This window comes from Periophthalmus magnuspinnatus, chromosome 17, assembly GCF_009829125.3.
Source record: "Periophthalmus magnuspinnatus isolate fPerMag1 chromosome 17, fPerMag1.2.pri, whole genome shotgun sequence".
Taxonomy (NCBI): Eukaryota; Metazoa; Chordata; class Actinopteri; order Gobiiformes; family Gobiidae; genus Periophthalmus; species Periophthalmus magnuspinnatus.
Window position 1 is genome coordinate 30,962,273 of NC_047142.1, and position 22,568 is coordinate 30,984,840.

At 38.0% G+C, this 22,568-nt stretch overlaps 2 protein-coding genes across 2 annotated transcripts; both read right to left on the minus strand.

Annotated features, from left to right (window-relative positions):
* Window positions 1-205: 205 nt before the first annotated feature.
* cnpy1 (canopy FGF signaling regulator 1) lies at window positions 206-14,168 on the minus strand. Its single transcript, XM_033982613.2, has 6 exons — window positions 13,961-14,168; window positions 12,727-12,829; window positions 11,467-11,582; window positions 1,335-1,544; window positions 418-514; window positions 206-328 (listed from the first exon to the last, which is right to left on the minus strand). Exons 2-6 carry the CDS (start codon window positions 12,818-12,820, stop codon window positions 288-290), a joined length of 558 nt encoding a protein of 185 aa, XP_033838504.1. The 5' UTR covers window positions 12,821-12,829; window positions 13,961-14,168; the 3' UTR covers window positions 206-287.
* Window positions 14,169-16,949: 2,781 nt separating this feature from the next.
* Window positions 16,950-22,044, minus strand: atg10 (ATG10 autophagy related 10 homolog (S. cerevisiae)). Its single transcript, XM_033981999.2, has 8 exons — window positions 21,985-22,044; window positions 20,842-20,948; window positions 20,301-20,393; window positions 19,731-19,902; window positions 19,068-19,165; window positions 18,480-18,577; window positions 18,230-18,373; window positions 16,950-17,293 (listed from the first exon to the last, which is right to left on the minus strand). The coding sequence occupies exons 2-7, from the start codon at window positions 20,944-20,946 to the stop codon at window positions 18,265-18,267; spliced, it is 675 nt and encodes a 224-aa protein (XP_033837890.1). The 5' UTR covers window positions 20,947-20,948; window positions 21,985-22,044; the 3' UTR covers window positions 16,950-17,293; window positions 18,230-18,264.
* Window positions 22,045-22,568: the final 524 nt, after the last annotated feature.

A 22,568-nucleotide genomic window follows, 5' to 3' on the forward strand; every position in this document is an offset into this window, starting at 1 on the left:
CTATCCCACCAAACCATCTACACTCAGCAGACTCCTCACCTCCACATCCCCTCGTGTCTCTAAAGTTCAATAGAGACACAAGTCCATAGTACAGGTCCCTCCAGAGGAGCTCTTCCATGTTGCTGTCTAGATCGTAAGTTCTTATAAATGACAACATACTCTGAAAACAAAATAAACATTTGTGCAAAATGTATTACATGTGTTTTGTTCATTTATTTAAACAATCGTTGTTCTATAAAATGTTTCTAAGGCCACAGTTCTGTTTTTCACATCAAAAATGTCCAAAATCAGAGCTCCTCGTTTGCATGGACGCTGTCTCTACAGTAATCTGGAAGGGACACAAAACGTTAGTATAGTCAGTTTATGGTGTTATGAAGGTGTGATGATGTCATTAGGTGGAACAGAGTGTTTTGGTACCTGAGATGTTGCTGCAGAGTTCCTGTTGGACTCTGCCTGAGTCTTTCTGCAGCAATGCGATGATGTCATCCTCCAGCTCCTCTCGGATCGTCTCACACTGAAAACAACAACGACGCGTAAAGGTAAGATCACTGAAAATAAATATTTGAGACTAAAGACTAAACTAGACCTAAACCAGGAGTGAACCAAAACTGAAACGGGTCTAACCAAGGTCTTGGACCCAAGACTAAAGATGGACTAAACTGGTCCAGCCAAAACTACAGGCTTTTCTTATAATATACAAAAAATGTTTGGCACCAAGAAAAATAACATAGTGGATTTCTACAGAATTGATGAGTAAAGCACTACACTGTGTAAATCTGAGGGGAGTGAAGTTTGATTTTTATTATAAATAAGTCATATCAAGTCCAATCTAAGATCATATAATTTGAGTACCATCAATCCAATCCAAATCTGGATTATATCAGACCTATGTTAGAGCTAAACCAGGTCTAAAACAAGAGTAAACTGTGAATCAGGTCATTCTGAATAATGATTATCCCAAAAGAAATTTGTCCATAAATAAAACAAATACTAAAATTAAAGAACCAGCCAACGTTCCACATCTTGAGAAACACTGTCCTAAATGAAGGATGACCAATGAGCTCCTCTGTTTCCCATCTGTCACTGAAATGAAAAAACGTGATTGGACGGCCAAGGATCATGCCAGGATCATGCAGAATGGGTTACAATGAATATTTGAAAACCTAAAAAAGGAGTTTGACAGCAGCATTTACAGAGAGAGGGGCAACCATTTCTTAACAGAAGTCAACTGGAACCAGACCTTGCCCATGGATGGAACATGCAGGTTAGCTACGTCCATCTATATAGAGTCTAGTTTGTTCTCTGCAGAGGACAGAATTCCCAGTATTACTCACAGCAAACTTGAGTGCGTTGGCCTCTGGTCCCTCAAATTTAAAGTTCTTGAAGTCGGGCAGGTCGCTCATGTCCTGGTCTGCTCTGGGGGCGAAGCGTCGATATCGCTTCTCCTGTGTCTCTGGATCTTCATACAGAGCGTAGTCGTTCATTCTATCACAAACTCCATCCAACAGCTCAGACAGGTGGACCTCCGAGCGAGCCAGAGGGACCTGAGGGGGAGAGATGGAGGGAAGGCCAATAATGCATATGACATCAGCACACTGTAGAGTCCCTCTACTTTAACCTGAGCTGGAGACAGGTGGAGTTTTCTAAGTAACTGTCAGATTACAGATGTGTTGACCTGGTTTATGGTTAATATCTATCTTGTAATGAATGGACCAGCATCCACATGAAACAAAAACTGGCACAAAGTTCAGCATCTTCTCTGTCAGTTTAAATAAACAAAAGTCACATGATTTTTTCATAATAGCCTCAGACAGTACTGCCATTATTCAACCCCAGACATGTGTGGTCAGTTGAAAGGACTGAAGATGGACTAAACCAGGATCTAGAAAGCCAGAAAACATGATGTAGTAAAGTCTGAATGGGACTAAACCAGAACTGAACCAAGACTGAACCAAGACTGAACCAAGACTGAACCAAGACTGAACCAGGTTTAATCAAGGAATGAACTTGTAAAGTTAGACTAAATGAGGACTAAAACAGGATCAAAACAGGTCAGAGCCAGGACCAAGAATGAACAAGACTGAACTAGGATCAAACCAGGAATAAACAAGGTCAGAGCTGGGACTGAACCAGGACTAAACTAGGACTGAACAAGGACCAAACCAAGATCAAACCAAGGACTAAACCAAGATCGAACCAGGTTTAACCAAGGTGCAACCCAGGACTAAAGATGGACTAAAGTTGGATCTAACATTGCTAAAATGAACGAGCACGCCACAACACATCTAAAGCACAAAGGGTCAGCGCTTATTTCCGCAGACAAACTTCCACCTCTCACTCCTCTCTCCACGGAAACAAAACTGTGCTGATGTCTAGACAGGTACTGCCCCCTCGTACCCCCTGGACGACACCCGCCCCGGAAGCCTGTGGGTCTAGGGGGGTCACAGGGGGTTTGTGAGGGGCAGCGACACAAGGCCAGGGGCTGAATGAGAGCGGAAGGGCCAGATGACAGTCCCTTTTCTGGAGGTGAATTTTAAGACGCGATGCAGAAGGAGCTACTCCCAACGACAAAGATACCACGACCTGAGGGCTGACCCAAGACGCAGACTGAACAAAAGAGGAAAAAAACTCATCTAAAAAGCGGGTGGGTCATAAAATTATACTCTAAAGACCTGTACCCAAGAAAATGCATAAGGAAAGTACTTCTAATACAGCTACTGCTACCATTTTTCTATTGTCACTACAAGCAATAGTACTTCTACTACAACGACTAGCACAGGAACAGAACAGCGACCTGAGTGACCCAACACGCAACAAAACAAAAGAGGAGTAAAACTAATCATCAAAATGTACCCACAAATCTGTACTCAAGAAAATGAATAAGCAAAGTACTTCTACTACAGCTACTGCAATCACTAACAGTACTTGTACTACTACAATTACCTAAAAAACTGCAACCATGACCGAAGTGACCCAAGACACAGTTCAAACTGAAGGGGAACAAAACAAATCTATAGAGCGGGTGGATCAAGTGAATGTATAAGCCAGGGGTGTGCAAATGTTTTTCATGGAGGGCTGCGTACTGAAGCATAGACTACTATGAAATAGCAGTACAAAATACTTCACAGGATAATGTGAATTTACCAGAAAGCCAGAGGGATCCCTGGACATTCCTGGTATAAGCAAAGAAGTGTTTTTTTACTATCACTTCTACTACTGTAACCATCTACTGCTGTCTCCATTACAACTTACTTACTAATGGTACTACAGCTACTACTACCAAAGGAACAGAACAGTGACCAGTGCAGGGATCCAAGACACACAACACAAGAGAAACAACACTAATTTTGAGGGTGGGGTTGAAAATACAAATGTATCCAAAATATTTACTCTAAGTAAATTAGTATAGAATAGATACTCTAGTACTGCATTAAATGTACTATAGTGTAAAAGTAGTGATGCCATCAGGAGTACTTCACTGAGAGTGTCCTGGACAAGAGGCATTTAAAGTCACCATTTTCACCCTTCAAACAACAGTGAAGCCTTTGGACAATCATTACATGGTCACACATCATCCTGTAAAAGTCAATACAACCATTACAAAAGTACAAACATGAAACATTCAGAACATGGTCATTGTTCTTCAGACATGGAACACTTTCTCAAAAGCCTGTCATGATGAGCACTGCATCAACTTATTGTTCAATATATGAAAAAGCAGTATGTTTTGGGCCCAATATTTATCCTGTGTACAATTTCTTTGCAATAGTGGAGAGTTTTAATTAACATTTTAATTTTTTAAATGTACTGTTACTGGGATTATCCTGGTTTGTATCAGTGGCATAAAGTATTTTCAATATTATTGTTTATCGTAATATTTCTCTATAACGATCATGCTTCAAACTTCAAATTGTGACTGTCCTCATTTGTTTTAGTTTGTTTGGTCTCACTTCAGTTCGCAGTTCACTGAACGATGAAGGTGAAGCAAAACTGAAGTGGAGTGAAGCAGACAGGATGTGGTCCTGGGTACACAGGACTCACTCAGATCATATCTTTACTGTGCAATAATGTTGAGCATTTCTCTATAAGAAATGTAAAAACACAATGTTTACAGGTAGGACTATGTAGGCCATGATAACACATTTTAAAGTACAATATATCACTGAAGAAAATATAGACGATAAACAATAATATTGAAACTAATTTATGCCACAGAAAAAGTAGAATTATCACCCAAAATAATCTAAATGCATGATTTTGGTAAAAAAAAAAAAAAAAAAACAACATGAACTACAATAAATAAATATCAGAATGATACGCTTAGGGCTTATTTTGTTGCTACACTAAGTGACTGAAGTTTTTTATTCAACCTTCTACAGCTAGAATCACACCGTAGAACAGAAAAATAACAAAAATGTCCCCAGTAGTACAAAAAAAAAAGTATCACCATAAATACTGACCTCACAAAAAGTATTGTTCCATCTTCACATACTGAACCATAACTTGAAATAGTAAAGATCATGACTCAGACTGTATCCACTTATTCACTACACGATCCACAGAAGTCTATTTTTCAGACTCAATAATATCACGTGTACCTTATCTTTGCACTAGGGTCTTTGTTATGTTCTTGCAGTATTAGGCCTGTATGATCACAGTACGGTCACATTTGAGCTGCAGTTGGTTGAAAAACAATGAACATCTATGACACAGTAAAAGACATGGGATGATATTGAAATTTGGCGTCATGATTATCATGGCCAAAATAACTGCGATTAACGATTATATCAGGATAATGATAAACGATGCTGACGGTTTAAACATGTTCTCTATATAAATAATTATAATTTTAATACAAGTCCGTCATGATGATCACTACATCCACTTATCATTCAATATATGAAAGATGGAACAACCAACCAACTGATTTGAAGGTTGGCGGTGCGATTCCAGCTCCCACAGATGAATGCTGTTGTGTCCTTGGGCAAGACACTTAACCCACCGCACCCCCAGTGTCTGCATACACTAATGTATGAATGTGTGTGTAAATGGGTGACTGGTCCCTTGACGTAAAGCACTTTGAGGTGGAAAAGCACTATATAAATTTCTGATTATTTTGGGTATTTTTGTTGCAGCTCAGGCCTTTTAATGAAACAGTCTATTTAAACATTGTTCACTGGGATTCTCCTGTATTATACTACTATTGTGTCAGTGGTATAAAGTAGTTTTCAATATTACCGTTTATCTACGATCTAGAAGAAAACATCATGAAGAAGAAGCTCAAAATGTGTTAGGTCTATTTACAGGCATGTTCAGCACATTTGAGATGGATTACCACAACAGGATCTGATATTTCAATGAACTATAATATTTTTTTGTTACTATGTCTCACTCCTGTTGTGAAGTATTCTGCGATGTCCCGAGTAGAGCCAAGTGCAGTGTTGGGTATAGCTTTGTGACCCCTGTGTCGCGGTGCATTCTCTGCTCCACTCTCCAGCGATCAAAGAGGAAGTGTCCGCTCTGAAAGGCCTGATCCTGAGCGGGCGCGCGAGGGGGGTCCAGGGGGGGAAGGGGGGGGCTCTGGAGGGGGCTACAGCACATGGATTTTCTCAACAATGTAGATTTATTCCCCGAGTGTCCATTGTCTCCTTTGGTGTCGCTTCCGGGCCAAGCTCCCAAACACAAAACGCACCAAGCAATCCGCCATCTGCCTCTGCGCTGGGGAACCACAAGCTAATTAATATGCATTTAGTAATTACAGAACAATTACCAAAACACAACCGGCGACGCGGTCAATATTTTACTGTTAGGTGCAATATTCTCCTAAGCAAAACTTTGGAGGTTTTAATGAGCACATATTGTAAAATAAACTTGTAACGGGCTTTTAACTATGCAATATCTCATCATAGTTCACTCATATTGTATTTTGAGTGATTCATGCATGTTTGAGTAATCCTGTATTGTCAAGATACTAAGGAATAGACTTGATACTCGATACCAATTTTTATTTTTATTTATTTATTTAACCTTTATTTTACCAGGTAGGTCGGTTGAGAACCAATTCTCATTTTCAACGATACCCTAAATCAGCTCAAGATCATTCTAAAGCTATCCAGGAAAAGTTCATTTCTGTCCTGTGATTGTGACTTTTTTAGTATCGATACCTGCTCACCAGTTTTCGATACCACTTTTGACAACCTTAATTTGAGGTTGTCAACCTATACCAGTTTTCACCTATCCCTTATCCTCGCCCACTGCTTTAACACACTGGCTGATAACAGGTTAAAAATGTTAGGCAGTATTTTCCAACAGGAGCTCGTTTTGGTGAAATGCAACAATGAATACATGTGGCATTTCATTTCTGCAGCTTTGAACAGGACGTCAGGGGACCCATTCATATAATTTACATTTTGATTAATAGATTAATATTGCTGTTTGGACTCAGTGTAAAAACAGACTAACAATGAGCATAGTATGTTATAATTTAAAGCCTAAAAAACCTGAAAACATAAATCTTTAACTGTGTTCTAGTTTCCTCCTCAAAAACACACCTGCAGATGTGATTTGTTTCATTCACATGTTCAAATTATTCTGCACATTGAGCTCCTCACTAGTACATCTCTCCCAGTTATAATCCACAAGAGCTCCTCTGTGTTTTTAAAGTCCAGACTCTGATCGTGACAGTGCTCAAACTGCTCCACAGAACACTGGCGCTAGTGTCCAAAGGCTGTTAATATAATAATTCTTACACAAACATTAAAGTAACAAATATTTTTATGCCTGATTTGAGGCGGTCACATCACCTGCATAACTCCATGAAAATAGAAAGTTAAAGCCATACTTTGGAACATTCTCCATGGACATAGTTATGAACATGGCATACTGTGGAAGCAGGAGTCGTCAGGTTTGTGGGGATGCAAGCCTGCTCACAGTAACGTAAGGACGTTTTTCAGTGCAATAAACATGACCAAAATGAAAACGCACGCTTTTATTGGAATCTATGTTTGTCTGACAAGTTACATACTGCACTTTAACTTTCAGTCCAGTAATGAGCTCTGAGTTACTTTTACTCACATGATTCTAAACTGTAAACAGGACTGACTGAGGCTCAGCTGTTCAGCTGCAGTGGTGCCATCTGTAAGTGCTCGCCTGCTGACCACAGGCTTGCAGGTTCAAGATTGCATGCATTGTTGCTGCGTCTTTGGGCAAGGCACTTCACCATTATGCCTTCCACTCATATTAATGTGGCTGGACAGGACCGGAAGGGCATCTGATGTAAAAATCTGCAAAAATCATCGGATCTCTCCTTGAGCCCAAGTGAAACCAGGAGTAAAAACCAAGACTAAAGCAGGACTAAACTCTACCAGGTCTATAAGAGGACTACACCAGGAGGACTTAAAGAGGGACTATCACCAACTCTAATCTTAAACACGTCTTTAAATCATTTGTAGAGTAAAATTATATCTTATTTTTGTGAAGTCATATGTAATTTTATCTTTTTTGTACGTTGGGTAATAAAAAATGGTTTTAGAAATGATTTTGTGTCATTGATGTCAAGATGCTTTACAAACATATATATTACAGTAGCAGTAATGAATGAACACAGAGGCAACCCTGAAAAGATGAAAAAAGTGTTCAAACCAGTTTAAAATGACTTCTACTCTCACATTATTTTAAATGTCACATTTTAATAAATGTAATATTAAAATTTAAATGTTTTTATTATCCCCATGTACTGGAGCAGAATTAGTCTTGTCCCAGTACAGATATATTTTATCAGCAGCTCTTGAGGACAAAATAAGTCTGCTGTGTGCTGTCTCCATCCAATTATAAAGTGTTTTATTGTCCGATAATCAGGAAGCCCATGTTAGCATGCTAGTCATTTTTAGCTTTACCATCAAGGCAACGCTCCACTCTGGTCTCTGAAAGATGTGAAAAGCTCATCATATTGAATAATTAAGATGCTCTGTGTGCATAAGGTAAGTGAGGAATAACTTTGGACCAAACTATTTAAAATGAACTTGTTTTGTTTTTCACATAAATGTATTTACTATTCAAACAACATTTAAATTTAAAGATAAAGCCAAAACTTGGACAAAAACAAGGTTATTTAATAAAATGAATCGTGACTATAATCTTTTTTAAATATATATTTTTAATTAAATTTCAATATAGAAAACCTTAGTATTCTTTAGTTAGTTAATCATTTGCAGTGTAAGACACTGCACTATCATAAGTATAAGTATAAAAAGGTCATATTTAAATCCCGCCCACTTCATTAAATCTAATTAATAACTGATAATAGTGTGAATGTAAAGGAGTGGATGCGTTTGACAGCGGCGGATACTCATGACAAAAGCAGGAGGAGGCTCAGTCATTATCAGGCCCAAATTAAAGGGACGGGCTGGCAGAGCAGGGGCCTGAATGGAACCTGTCAATCAAACAGGGGGGTGGAGAATGGAAAGGGAGGAGAGGGGGGAGAGGGGATCCACTATAGGCTTGAGTAACTCTCCATAGGACAAACAGCCACTATAGGAGCTAGAGTTGTCACGATACTAAAAATATAATTCTAAAAACTCAATTTCAATACTAAGGAATAGACTTGATACGATTCTGTTACAGCAATGATAATAAAACAAACACTCTTTATTAAGAATGTGATTTTCCACATTAAGTGCCTGTACTTTCTTTTCTATTCCCATGTGTCTTATCTCTGTGTAATCCTCAGTGTCCAGTAGGTTCATAGTGGTCCATGTGTGTATACTATGTGTCTATGTGCCTTATACTTGTGAAAGATACAGCTCAACATCATTCTAAAGCTGTTCAGGAAAAGGTTCATTTCTGTCCTGTGAACTGAAGTTTTTTAGTATCGATAACTGCTCAAATGAGTGTCTAGTTTTGATTCTAGTTTTAGAATTGATTAGTATCTGATTTTCAATAGTAAGCACTAACCCTAAGCAGTGCTGTGGATAGAGGGGAGGGCGGACGGGGGGGGAGGGGGGGAGAGGGGGATCCACTATAGGCTTGAGTAACTCCCCATAGGACAAACAGTCTTTATAGCAGCGCTGTGGACACATCCTTTCATTCAGACCTATTGTGCAGAAGATACCAGATCATGACAGGTCATAATAAGAGGAATATTAATCAGAATTTAAAATTTATTACTTATTTTAACACAAATATTCATAGAAAAAAATATTGCATTGACGTAAATAGAGTGTATGTATTTTGCCTCCAGGTTAAATGGTTTGAATTAATAAAAGTGTTTAAAAAAAAAAAAAATATATATATATATATATATATATATATATATATATATATATATATATATAAAATTATCCTTTTACTTTTTTTCCCAAAATGCTAAATTATCTTTTTTCAATGCAGATATGAGTAGTAAAATAAGAATACACATACTGTAAAGCAAAAAACTAAAACACCGTATTACAAAAGAAATAAGATATCAAAGATGACTCTACCTTTTTAATACAGTTCTCATTAAATTGCACAGGCAAATACATTTGGCCAAAACTGAAACATTACTCTGTATCCAAATTCCTGCTCACTTCACCGTCTGAAAATATATATATATATAAATATATTTTTATGAGTTTGACAAAATGTTCATATATGTGTGTGTGTGTGTGTGTGTCTGTGTGTGTGCGTGCTTGTTTTAAACCTATGGTTTGAATGAACAAGCTAAAAGATGATTTAAAAATGAAATGTCAACATAATATTGTAAGGAAAAATGCAATAGATTTTTTTCATATGAAAACAAGACATTTTAGGCATCAGTAGCAGCAGTTTAAACAAGGGGGATTCTGGGTATTTAGAATAAACTATATATGACTGAAAATTATCTGTGAATATAATACATGACTTCACTTTAAAAATCCCTCTGTAAATCCTCCATAATAATGTGAGGTAAAATACTGGAACATGTAGATCGTGTAGCCAAAGCTTTAAAAGGACATCTCTATGTCAAGCAGGAAAAACTAATTTTGACGTGCCTATTTCACAGCTAAAACAAGGGATAAAAGTTGATTCAGTGAAATGTTGGAAAAGTATTAAAATTCTACTATGTTTAACAAGAATTCTGTGCAAAACTTCACATGATTCAAAAATGCACTCCTAACTTCTACTATGCCGAGTGGATTGCTTTACCTTGTTTCAATAATAAAATAATAAAAAACAGGTCCCCAAAATGGTGTCTGCGCTGACACTGTGAGGATTTGCGTGGTGGCGTCGCTCAGAGAAACACCAAAGTATTTGAGTTGGAGAAATGTGTGCGTCTCACGTGATAGAAGCCGTCATCCTGTCACTGCCCCTTTATCGTCCTCTCATTCTCAATGCATGACTTCCCTCCGGTCGCTACGAGATCAGCTCTCCTTCTAAGTTCAATGTCTTTAAAGCTCCACTGTGGGGCTTTGTCAGGACGCGTACAGGTTTAAGAAACTTTTGTGTCCTTTTTGGATCTGCCCCTGGGAAGTCTGACAGCGCAGAGGGCAAAGAGCAGCGTCTTAAAACCGGCAAATCCCGCAAGGAGATGTGGAGTTAGCGGTGACATCGCGGGCTAAGCTAAAGAACCAGGGTCAGAAGTGAAGAAAGGAGCAGAGCACAGGGCCAAGGGATCAAGGTTTGAGCTTCCTCTGGGACTAAACCAGGACTGAACCAGGACTGAACTAGGACTAAAACAGGACTGCACCAGGACTCAACCAGGACTCAACCAGATCTAAAATAGGACTAAAATAGGACTAAACCAGGACTAAACCAGGACTGGACTAGGACTGATCCAGGACTGAACCAGAACCAAACCAAGGCTGAACCAGAACTGAACCAGGACTAAAGCTAAAATAGATATATCTGTTCTTTTACAGATTTGAAACAGCTTTATTTCATTGGTCAGCTGTAGAGTGGAATGGAGAAAGAGACAGTGGAGGATGGGAGGTGAGTCCACTACACCACTTTTAAGAGCTCACATCATTTATTTTCTAAGTGGGAATATTTTCCTGTCAGCATATTACACATTCTTTCATGACAATGGAATAAAATCGATCTAGCGCTATGGACCAAATCTGAGCCAGGATCTCGGTCAGGACCAGGCTGGAATCTTGTCTTTTGTTACATGGGTTTGTTTTATTGTTACTGGTACATGGTATTGGCTCAGTCATATTGCTGTGGAGCCAATTCATACATCAGGAAACAGTCAGATATGTTTAAGAGGGTGTGGCTAATGCTAGCTAGCTTGTGACTGTAATGTAATTTGAGAGGGACTTGTTCAACAGCACAAATCCGCTCACCTGTTGCAGTTCCAGCTAAATCAGTTCTTTCTGGTCAGATTGTGTTGAAATAAAGCTCAGATTAAAGTCTATCTTGAGTAATAGAGCTTCAGACAGAGCAGTGCCTCAAGTTAAGCTTCATCCCCTCAGAGAATATTGACATCAGCTGAATGATTTCCATAGTTACCTTCTTGTCCTTAATGGTGCCGTCGGGGCTGAGTCTGAAGCTGCCCACGTTGACAGTTTTCTTTGGGTCGATCTGACTGATAGAGAAACTCATCTCATCCACGATCGCTCTGCACGCTGGCAACCACAACAGTCAAGATATTAAAACAAGAACAAGAAACAAGGGGGTTCTGGAGAGTGAGGAGGGAGGACGGTCTGGAGGTCTCTGTCCTTGCAGCCAGGTGTTTGCAAATTGTTTGCAAGTTGCCAAATTTGCCCAGTTTGCACAAAAGTTGACCAAAAATAACTAGTAACAGTAGACAATGCTACTAAAACACCATATACACAGTTAAGTAGCAAAAAAGTGGCTTTAGTGTTTAGTTCCACTTTAACTTAAGTTATTTTATCACTGCTTCTAACATCAGGACATCTGTGAAAAATCTACTAAAAACAAAAAAACAAACAAACTTGTCTTCTATAAATCTCCATCTGATTATATTACAGACAGACATGTATTGCCTTCCATGTTATAAAGTACACTTACCTGGAGTTGTTTCGTTTGAAAATCCTTCAATATCTGATACTGACTCTATGGACATTGTATTAATCATTCATAACTTCCTGGTAATAGTTAAAATTTTGAGGACATTTCATAATTTCTTTTGTTAAATGCTACAGCAAGAGGGCTAATGTTTAATTACTTTGAAATCCATGAATACCCTCAAACTGTTTATCAAAAATATGTTTCACATTTTATTGCGGATCCATACACTACAGCCTTATGTTGAATGCTTATTATTAGTGACAATAGCTCTACAGTGCAATCTGCCTGAACAATAGCTGTGCTGTAAGGTACACGCGGAACTTTTTACTCTATATCTTTGTTTGGGAGGGTTTATTTTAACGCGACACCTGACACTACACAACACTGCGCTCAGTTAACAATACAAAAAAGTGCTTGTTTTATTGTTCTACACAGTTAAGCTCAAATGACTTTGGTAACACAATGTTTTGCTTCTTGTATCTTGTAACTATTGCCTTATAAACTGAGCAAAAACTGACACAGAGAACTCCGCTCCACTACCAGACACAGAGTGGAGTTCTCCGTGTCTTCGCAGGTCAGATTGACCTGGTTTATGGTTTAATATCTCTGTAATTACTGAACTGGGCCTATCCACAGGAAACAAAAACAAGACAACATCTTCTCTGTCAGTGTTAATTAACTAAAAGGCTTTTGCACAATCACTTCAGATATTTATTCAACGGTGGGGCCTGGACATACCGGAGCAGTAAACCACAGTGTTTCTTTTGGCTTTGGAGCTGCTGAGGAGGATGGACAGAAGCACCACACAGACACGGAACATCCAGGACGCCATCTTTGAGACCTCAGGTTTCAGAGAAGGAGGGAGAGAGAGGAGGAAAAGTGAGTGGCCAAAGAAAACCAATGACAAAAACAGTCATTATTTGTTTCTATGGATTCTTGTATTTGTTTAACAGTTCATATTTTAGTCTTTTCTCAAATAAAATAACTTGTTGCATGATTGTGTATATTTGTAGCCTAATTACTAATTTCCATTTTACTCATTTGTGCCTTAAGTCAAACTGGGAATGACACATGGGCACACACAGACTGGGGCAGAGCAGAAAAAATATCAGTGCTAAATATCCGCAACATTTTCAATATCGAACCTTTACACAAAGTAGTTAATGGAGAGATGAATAACAGCTACATCACACATTTATATTAGTTTGTCTTATGTTAAACTTGTTTAAAGAAAATGAATGCAAATTTCAGTCTCTGCACTGATATCAGTTAATATTGGATCCTGGTAGATACTTAGGGCCATAGTATCGAAACTGAAAAAGCTGGATCTGTGTATCTCTAACACAATACCATTTTAAGAACAAATATATCGCCCAGCTCTGAAAGAAAGAATTGTGTAGCAAACCCAACTGGGACCTTTTTGCTGTAAAACTTGACATAATCTTTTGGTCACACCTGCCTTAACATGATGTCAACAGGTGGACTGGGACTCAGCTTTCCCACTACACTACAACTACTACTAGCACCTTGTACATCAGGATTAAACAGGATTCATTTCCAATCTATTACACTAAAATTTTCACCCCTTTACAAAGTACTTCATTAGTATCTGTACTTATTTTTGTTCTTATTAAGGGCACACTGATTAAACAAGAACCCACAAGGAATTCCCCACATAGTTGAGTTACTGTGTTATGTCATATTGGTCAAATGTGTTAAAATATATCAAACATAAAGATAATGTAAAGTAATCCATTCAAAACAACAGGAATCGAAACACAGTGTCAATGTGTAGACACTCATCAGCATAATGTTACATGTAGAGCTAACTACTTCAAACTAATAGTACATAAAGCATTAGTATTATAACAAAGCGCTTCACATTTATGTTTTTTTTTTTTCAATATTTTGCATAATGTCGAGGTACTAGCAGGCGCATTTCCCCGTAGTTGTGCTCATTGCTCGGTGTTACCTGTCACACTCCACAGCAGCAGCAGCAGGGGCAGGTGTGGAAGCTAAGGCTAAAGCAGCGAGCTAACAGCGGGCTCAGCTAACTCTTTCAACGAACCAATAAACTGAGATAAAACGGCACGAAATGAAAAAGTGTCATTTAACACTTTTGTTTGAGCAGGACACGACTTTTCCCCACTCAGATTACACAAGGAACAGATGTGACAAACGCGAAAGGTAAACAATGGCGTTTCCGGTCGGATTTTCACAATAAAACAATGCTCTTTATTCACACTGTAGAGTCACTTAAACATAATATATTAAAAACCTACCATTGTTCGTAGTAAATAGAATAATAATAGTAATTTAATAATTAAAGAGATAGTCAATTTCTGGGGGTGAAAAGTCAACTGCATGGATATATAAAGTTAAACCCATTATGTCATATTTTGGAATATTATAGCCAAAGGATCAACATTTCTATGGAAACAAGCAGGAGGCAGCTCTCCTCCAGGTCAAGTAAGAGTCAGGTCTGTGTAGATACAAGCCCCCTCACTGTAAGGATGCATGTTTTTATGTTTTTTTGTTTGTCTGGGGGTTTTTTTGTAAAAAAAAAATTACACAAGGAAATTATATAAATATATAAACTGAAAGAAAGTGGCATTTTATAATAAATAATTTTAATTACAAATAGATCCAAAGTGTGGCAAATAGCAAATATATATATATATATATATATATATATATATATATATATATATATATATATATATATATATATATATATATATATATATATATATATATATATATATATATATATATATATATATATATATATGATTTGGATTAATTTATGCACATCTAGCCTATATGAACTGTGTGTTGCAACACTGGAAATCACTGGAAATTCCTCATTGTGCGACAAATAAAGGTTCTCTTATCTTATCGTTTAAATTAACTACATAAACAATATACAGTAAAGGCTAAAGATATGGGATTAGAAAATGGAGTAATAATATAGTTATATTTTATGTAGCCAGAAAATTTTAGAGGTAATATTACCTCTAAAATGAAATTATATTAACTAAAATGTGTACTGCTAATTATATATAAAAAAAAAAAAAAAAAAAAAAAAAAAAAGACATTGACATCAGGCTCTTTTAAATTGAAGAGTTTAATCGATTTACAAAAGGACGTGCCTGAGATTGGCTCAGTCGGAACTTGACACAGCCTCATGGACCAATCACAGCGCGGTACGGAGCGCACGGACCAATCAGCTTCGTCCGCATGGCTCAGCTGAGGTGGACCAGGTACAAAGTCCTCCACAAATATAACACTCTGTACTCTGATAAACATCTGTGACATCTGTTTACTCAAGTAGAAGTACAAAGCAGTGGTCCAAGAAATGACTTAAGTAAGAGTAAAAAAGTATTGGGGAAAAGTAAAAGTAACTTAAAGAGTAACTGTTGGGACGTAACATCTGATTTATAATTTGACAAAACAAAAAAACAAAAATCACAAAATGTGATCTTTTCAAACAGATACAAAAATGAACCAAAGTAAATCATATGTGAAGGGGAGGCAAGAAACACAAATGTTCAAATCATTTCATATTGTAACATAAAGCATAAGTCACTTTAGACTCAAAGAGAAGAGGAACCACAACTTTTACTCAAGTAACAGTATTGTTACACTGTACTATATATTACTCGAGTAAGAGTATTGTTACGGTGTACTATATATTACTCAAGTAAGAGTACTGCTACAATGTACTATATATTAAAGTACAAAGTATGGTGTAAATTATGTACTATTTGTCAATTGAAGATGACACAATATTTGATCTCTTCCTCCCTCTAGTGGAAACAGATAACATCACTTTTTGCTTTGACAGCTGTTTAAAAAAATAATTATAGGCTAATAGTCACGGGCATAACCCCATTCACACAGAATAAAGTACATACATAATGAAGCTGTAGTTTTATTTCAGAAGCGGCTCGAGTCCAGAAGCAGTGTGGGACTTCACAGTCGGAGGCTCCACTGTGCTGAGTCCTCTGGTTTGAAGGACATCACAAGATCACAGCCGTCCCAGAACATACTCCTTCCCTCTTCTATTCCACTCCTCTCTCCATTTTTCCTCTCCATCTCTCCTCTTCCCTCTCTCTTTTCTCACCCCTCCAAATCCTTTTTCCATTCTCTACCTCTCTCTTCCTCTATACCTCCCCTCTTTCCCTCCCATCTCCTCTTTTTTTCTTCTTTCCATTCTCCTCCCTCTCTCCTCCTCCCCCCTCCTCCATCTTTCCTCCTCTCCTTTCTCTCCCCTCCATCTCTCCTCCAGCCCCCCCAAATCCTCCTCTTTTTCTATTCCCCACCCCTCTCTTCCTCTCTGCCTACTCTCTTTACCTCTGTCTTCTCTCCTTTCCCTCTCCTCACCTCTCTCCCGCCTCCTCTCCCTCCCCCTCCTTGCCTCTATTCCCTCTCTTCTCTCCTTTCTACCCATCTCTGTCCCAGTAACAGATGGCGGGACGTCCTGAGCTCAGCAGTCTCTCAAACAAAAAAAGTGCCTCACTTTACAGAGAGGAAACTGCTATTTTATATTAAACACTAAAAATAACTAACTGAGTACAACAGGAGAAAAACAGGAACAAAGTTATAATTCATAATGAAGAAAGGCTTATAACTATTTAATTAATATCCTAACCCTCTGACTTCTCAACTCTTAACCCCTGAATTAAGGTAAAAACCTGACATGAAAACATTTGTTCATATGAATTAAGTCTTTGTTCATGTTTTTAATGCTAATTAAGGTGTAGTTATTACAGCACAGTAAGGCAGACAACGCAAAATTAATGCAGAAAAGTTGATAAATAAAGGTTGTTGCCAGGTTTGTGGAGATGCAAGCCCACACACACAGTAAGGACGCATGTTTTCAGTGCAATGAAAAAAAATGTATATACACACACACCCACACTCGTACATATCATGAATTAGGTCTTTGTTCATGCTTTATTAAGGCTAATTAAAGTGTATTTAATATAACGCGGTACAGTATATTTTCTTCCTCCATAGGGGAAAACATGACTGTAATAATTTGTCAGTAAACAGAGTAAAGTGCACATAAGCTAAACATAAGTCTGTACAGCTGTCTCTGTTTCTCGTGTAACTTAGACACACACACAGCTCCATCGGCTGAAGCAGCAGTGGGGGTCCATCTGGTTTAGGTCAGCTGAAGGACTGGCCCTGTGCCCGACTGTGAGGCTCCGTCCCTGGGTCAGAGAGCTCCGTGTGGCCCCTCCTGAGCAGAGGAACCAGAGGGGAGGAGTTAGCACGAGCCAAGGGGAGGATGGTTCACCTTTTAACAAGGAAACAGACACATGAGTTTAATATAGTAGCACCACTTTTCTTTTTTACTCTTTAATGAAAATTTTAACAATATGTATTTCTGAGAGGAAGGGCATCTGGTGTAAAAACTGGCCAAATCACATCAAAACAAACAAAACAAAAAAAATGTAAATTTGTGCACATGAACTCATTAGTTCAGTTATGTTTGATATTTTTACACTATAAGAAAAAAAATGATGATCTGTCTCTTTAGTCTGATAAATACATTGAAAGTGAATGCAATATTTTATTCATACTTTTTTTTACAGCTATAAACACAAATTTGACTTGTTAATTCTTCTGTCAAACCATACTGTTTTTTGTCTTTATAGTCTATTTTTATTTTAAATCAGAAATGTTACATGTTAGAGTTGTTTCCCTTCACTATTTAGGCACTTGAAGTTGTATTTGGAGTGATTCATGTTTGAGTAATCTTTAATCGCTTATTTTCAAGACACTATTTTGCCGATCAACCCCTGTTTTCCACACATACCAACTGTGATGTATGCACTTCATTCTCTAATTTCATTTTCTTAATCTGTGATACGCATATGATCTACAGCTATCTATAGGGGGCGCTGACAGCATGCGGCACTTTGTTGTGATGACATTTAGAGTGACGCCAGCTTCAATTGGGCACCACAGTTTTCTAGCGAGGAAGTCAGTGGAGTTGTTTAGATTTAGATGAATATTGTGAATATATAGAGCAGACTCAAGCACAATATGTGTCTGCTTTAACATCTTATTTTATCATAGTTTACCATTATTATTCATGGGTTCACGTTGCACTGATTCAGCAAAGTTTGTGTATTTTGTTCACTTACAATAACAACAAACCTTTATTCTTCTGAATTTTCACTTAAGTACATGTATTCATTACATTATGAGTAAGTGAAGCAGGAGGTACCTTTAAGAGTGAAGATGAGTGGAGGACAGGCAGGTCTAGTCCGGTTTAGAGCCTGGTCTCAGGTCTGAACAGTATTCAAGAGGGACATCGAGACCAACCAGAGGAGCGACCACACTTAACCACGTCAGCACATAGTTCACTGCTCTGAAAGAAACACAAACACACTGAATCCTCTGCTCCATCTGACCCTCTCGTCTGCATCCTCTGCTTCCTTTGCTCCTCTGACCCTTTTAAACCTAACAACATTTACCTGTTTTCCTGTTGAGCAGTTTGTAGAACAGGTCTCATGAAGTCTTGTGTTTTACAGGGATGTAGCATGAAGAAGGCTTGTCCCAGAAGAGGATGCTCCTGATAGAGAATGGAAGATAGAATAATTAAGGTACATATTTTTACAGGGTTCTCTATTAATGTAATTTTTTCTGTTAAAATCTGTTGCAATGTGGGTAAATTAGTGTTGTAGTTTTGGAGACTGTCTGACCCCAAGATTCATGAAGACTGTGAAGTTAACTGGACAAACCCAGAACTGAACCTGGTCTGAACTGGGACTAAGTCAGAACTAAATACAGGACTAAACCAGAGCCGAGCCAAGTATGAACCAAGCCTGACCCTTCTCTAAATTGTGACTAAACTAGAACTGAACCAGGTCTACACCATGACTAGTACTAAACCAGGTCTATGATTGATTCCTGAAGACCTTTAGGCCAAGAATCATGGGAGATGAACAACAAGTATTCCAGTCTAATTTGCTGTTTTCTGTTTCAACATTTTTAATTCCTTTGTCATGCTTATATTTGTAAAGAGTGCTAATGTTACTCAACATTGTATTGATGGCAAGTACCTGTTGTGTAATTGTGTTGAGGAGAGCGTCTTGTGATGTCAGCCTGAGTTTAGGTTGAATGAAGCTCCACACATCCTCCAATGACAAACTCTTTCCCTCTGAAACAAAATACATATCCTATACTGCGTGATACTAAATGGTAAAATGATCACATGGGGGTTAGGTGGGTTAAGTTTCTTTCCCAAGGACACAACAACATCTGTGGGAGCTTTAATCGCATTGCCAACCTGTGGGTCAGTGCATCAGACTGTTCTAAAAATGATGTTCATGAAGAGAGCGAGACTCGAACTGCCAACCTTTGGAGCAGTGGACGAACACTCTACCAACTAAGCTACTGTCGCACTACAAAAAATAGTATTAGTTATATGCATTTGTGGCATCCCAAATGTCCATAAAGCATTAGCACAAATAAACAAAAACAATAGAGCTGTAGAAACCTGATAAGATGCTAGATTGCTACTGGTAAATAGATTTCATCATACATGTCAAAATGAATGCTATGTTTAGTGTTTAGTGTTAGCATCTTTAAATCTGCATTGGTTTAACATTAGGTTCAACATTAGGCTCACTGAAAATTACATGAGCAATCCTGAGCTCTGTATCTAGGAAAGAGAGGTAGGAGATTCTAATTTCATTCATTATGTCTGCAGAAGTCTGACCCACCGAGACTGAAGGCCCTGAAGTAGAGCACCGGAGTCCTGTAGCTGCTCGAGAAAACCACATGAAACTCAAACTGGAAACAAAGATGGCTGCCGCCTTCAGCCGCAGGGCAGTTTATCTCAACAGCTCCTTCATCAGCATCATCATCTGCTTCTTCAGGAGTGGCCACTGAAGTCTACTGCGAGATAGAGTGAGTAAAACTACCAACATCTGTGAGCTCAAATATGACATGAATATGAAAAAAACCCCAATACAATTTTTATATTAATCACAGAAATTCTTCCCAAACCTTGAAATTTTTCCATGAACTTAGGAATCATATTGTAGTAATCATTCTCAAGTTTAATTTAAAGTGCAAATGACAGGTTAGACTCCTCACTTCTCTAAAACACAGTTAACATCATTATATGTAAGATTTGACAAAAAATCTTATCAAAAGTTTTAACTGCTAAAGTTAGAAACTAGTATCAACATATTTGTTCTTGAGAATCATGAATCACTGTCTTAACAACAATCAAAAACATAGAGAAGGCCCAAGTTGAGTAATATGAAATTTGATAGCATAGTTTTGACCTGTTCAAACTCTTGGTCGATCTCCTGATTCCTTTTGGAGCCAGTAACGATGGAGCGTAGAACGGTTTTCCTCAGATAACCCTCTCGTGTTCCCTGTGGGACAAAGAAAGCACATTATACGAGCACAAATACTCATGTTACTGTAAATGTGTAGATTTTTTTTTTTTTTTTTGTACTTTTCTTGAGTACATTTTTCAATCTGTACCTGTAGCCATGTGATTGTAATTAACTGCATTTAAAATAACAGGAGCAACTATACCCACACCCATAACAGCACCTCATGACCTGTTCTGATTAGTCTATATGCAGACTGTGAATTAAAACAGCTTATTTCCTCTTTCAGTTGGGTTTTCTAATAAATACCGATCTAAATGCCAGTAAAATTCTATACAAAAATGTGTTCTTTAATACTTTTGCTTGAATTGGACAGCAGTACTTGAGTACATTTTTAGCCATGTAACTGTATTTTTTACCTCTTCCACCCCTGTTATTTAATGCCCTTACATACATGTGTACACTTGCATTGCATCCTTAGTCTCACCTGTACCGTCTCCCAGCTCCAGCCATCTCTCAGCTCCTCGGATTTCTTTAACAGATGTTGACAGCACTCAAAGAAACTGTCCTCATCCAAGTGTAAACAACTCATCTCTGCAGAAAATATATCAAGACAAAGCTATATTTAATATCTTTAGAGGGTCTATGTTATACTGTTTTCTGATCTATGTTATAATGTTGATTTCTCATCACAAACAGACCTGGAGTTATGTTTTGTTTCATTCACACATGTTTAACACACAAACTCTGCATATTTAGGCTGACTTATCTCAAATGGAAAACACACCACCTTGTGATGTCATGTGGTGATGCAGGAAGAGGTCCACTGTGTTTTTAAACCCCATGCATCTTCGCTACTATCATTATGCTTATTTCTGCCCTAGAATTAGCCATTTCTACTAAACAAAATGTAAAAAGTAAATGTTAACTTGACGTACTGCTTCATGACATCACAAGGTGGAATAGAGCTTTTTGAGCTTTTGAGATGTAGACAGACTAATAATAAAGTGTTACTCAAACATGTATGAATGAAACAAAACACAATTCCAGGTATTTTTTTTTTGAGGAGGGAACAACATTATAACATGGCGAAATGATCACAGGAGACAATTTAGCGTACTATAGAACCTTTATTGTTACAAATAGAAATATGATGCCTAATTCACCCAACGGATCACAACACCTCACACTTTTATGTACGGGCAAATCATAGAGGTACACTGAGTAACTTTTCTGATAAAGATCCGTCACCTGATTGTCTCCATAGAGATAGTATGGCTAAAAATACCTTGGAAAAACATGCATTCTTGGAGTGAACCAGATCACCTCTGCACAGACCTGATTATGACCTGCACCTCGGCCAGGCTGCAGCACTTTTTCGTCTCCAAAATGTAAAGCCATGTTCCGGGCAAGGCAAAGAAATCTCCACGGATAGAAGAAAATGGCACATTCTCCACCAGAAAAAGTTACATAGCGCACCTTTAAACTTCATTTTGAATGTTTGTCTTGTATAGATTGTGAACAGTGACACATTTTGGATTTTTTTATACATTAGTATCTCAAATTTCACAATAATTAACAATAAAATATCGTGTCTATCAATTAAACATCATCCGGATTCTGTGCTTACTGCTTTAGCGCTAGAAACGTGAAGAAATCTGGTCTACATGGGTTTAAATCCACAAACATTTTGAAGTCTCTCATGCGGGCGCCGCCATGTTGGATCCTGTTTGTTTATCTTCCGGGTTTTGTCTTCGTCTGATCACGTGGTACAACAGCGCCGACTTCTGGACTAAGACGGAGCTATATTTCATTTTAAGAACATTTACACGTTACATTTATGAATATTACCATCTGCTTGTCTTTTATTGTCTTTTAATGTTAACGAGGCGACTGCTGAAGTGATTCGGGGCTCTACTAAATACAATCATATAGGCCTGATACGTAACAGGTAAAATATATGTATGTAACTCCTACTACTAAGTTGGTCAGTTTCTCCTGTCAATGTTAACTTTTTAAAATGCAGTCTACATTTCTTGTTTGATGATGAGAGATCCATCCATCCATTTTCTTTCTCTTATCTGGAGCCAGGTCTCGGGGGCAGCAGTCTAAACAGGGACTCCCAGACTTCCCGCACCCCAGACACTTCCTCCAGCTCCTTCAGTAGGACCCCAAGGTGTTTCCAGGCCAGCCAAGAAACACAGTCCCTCCAGC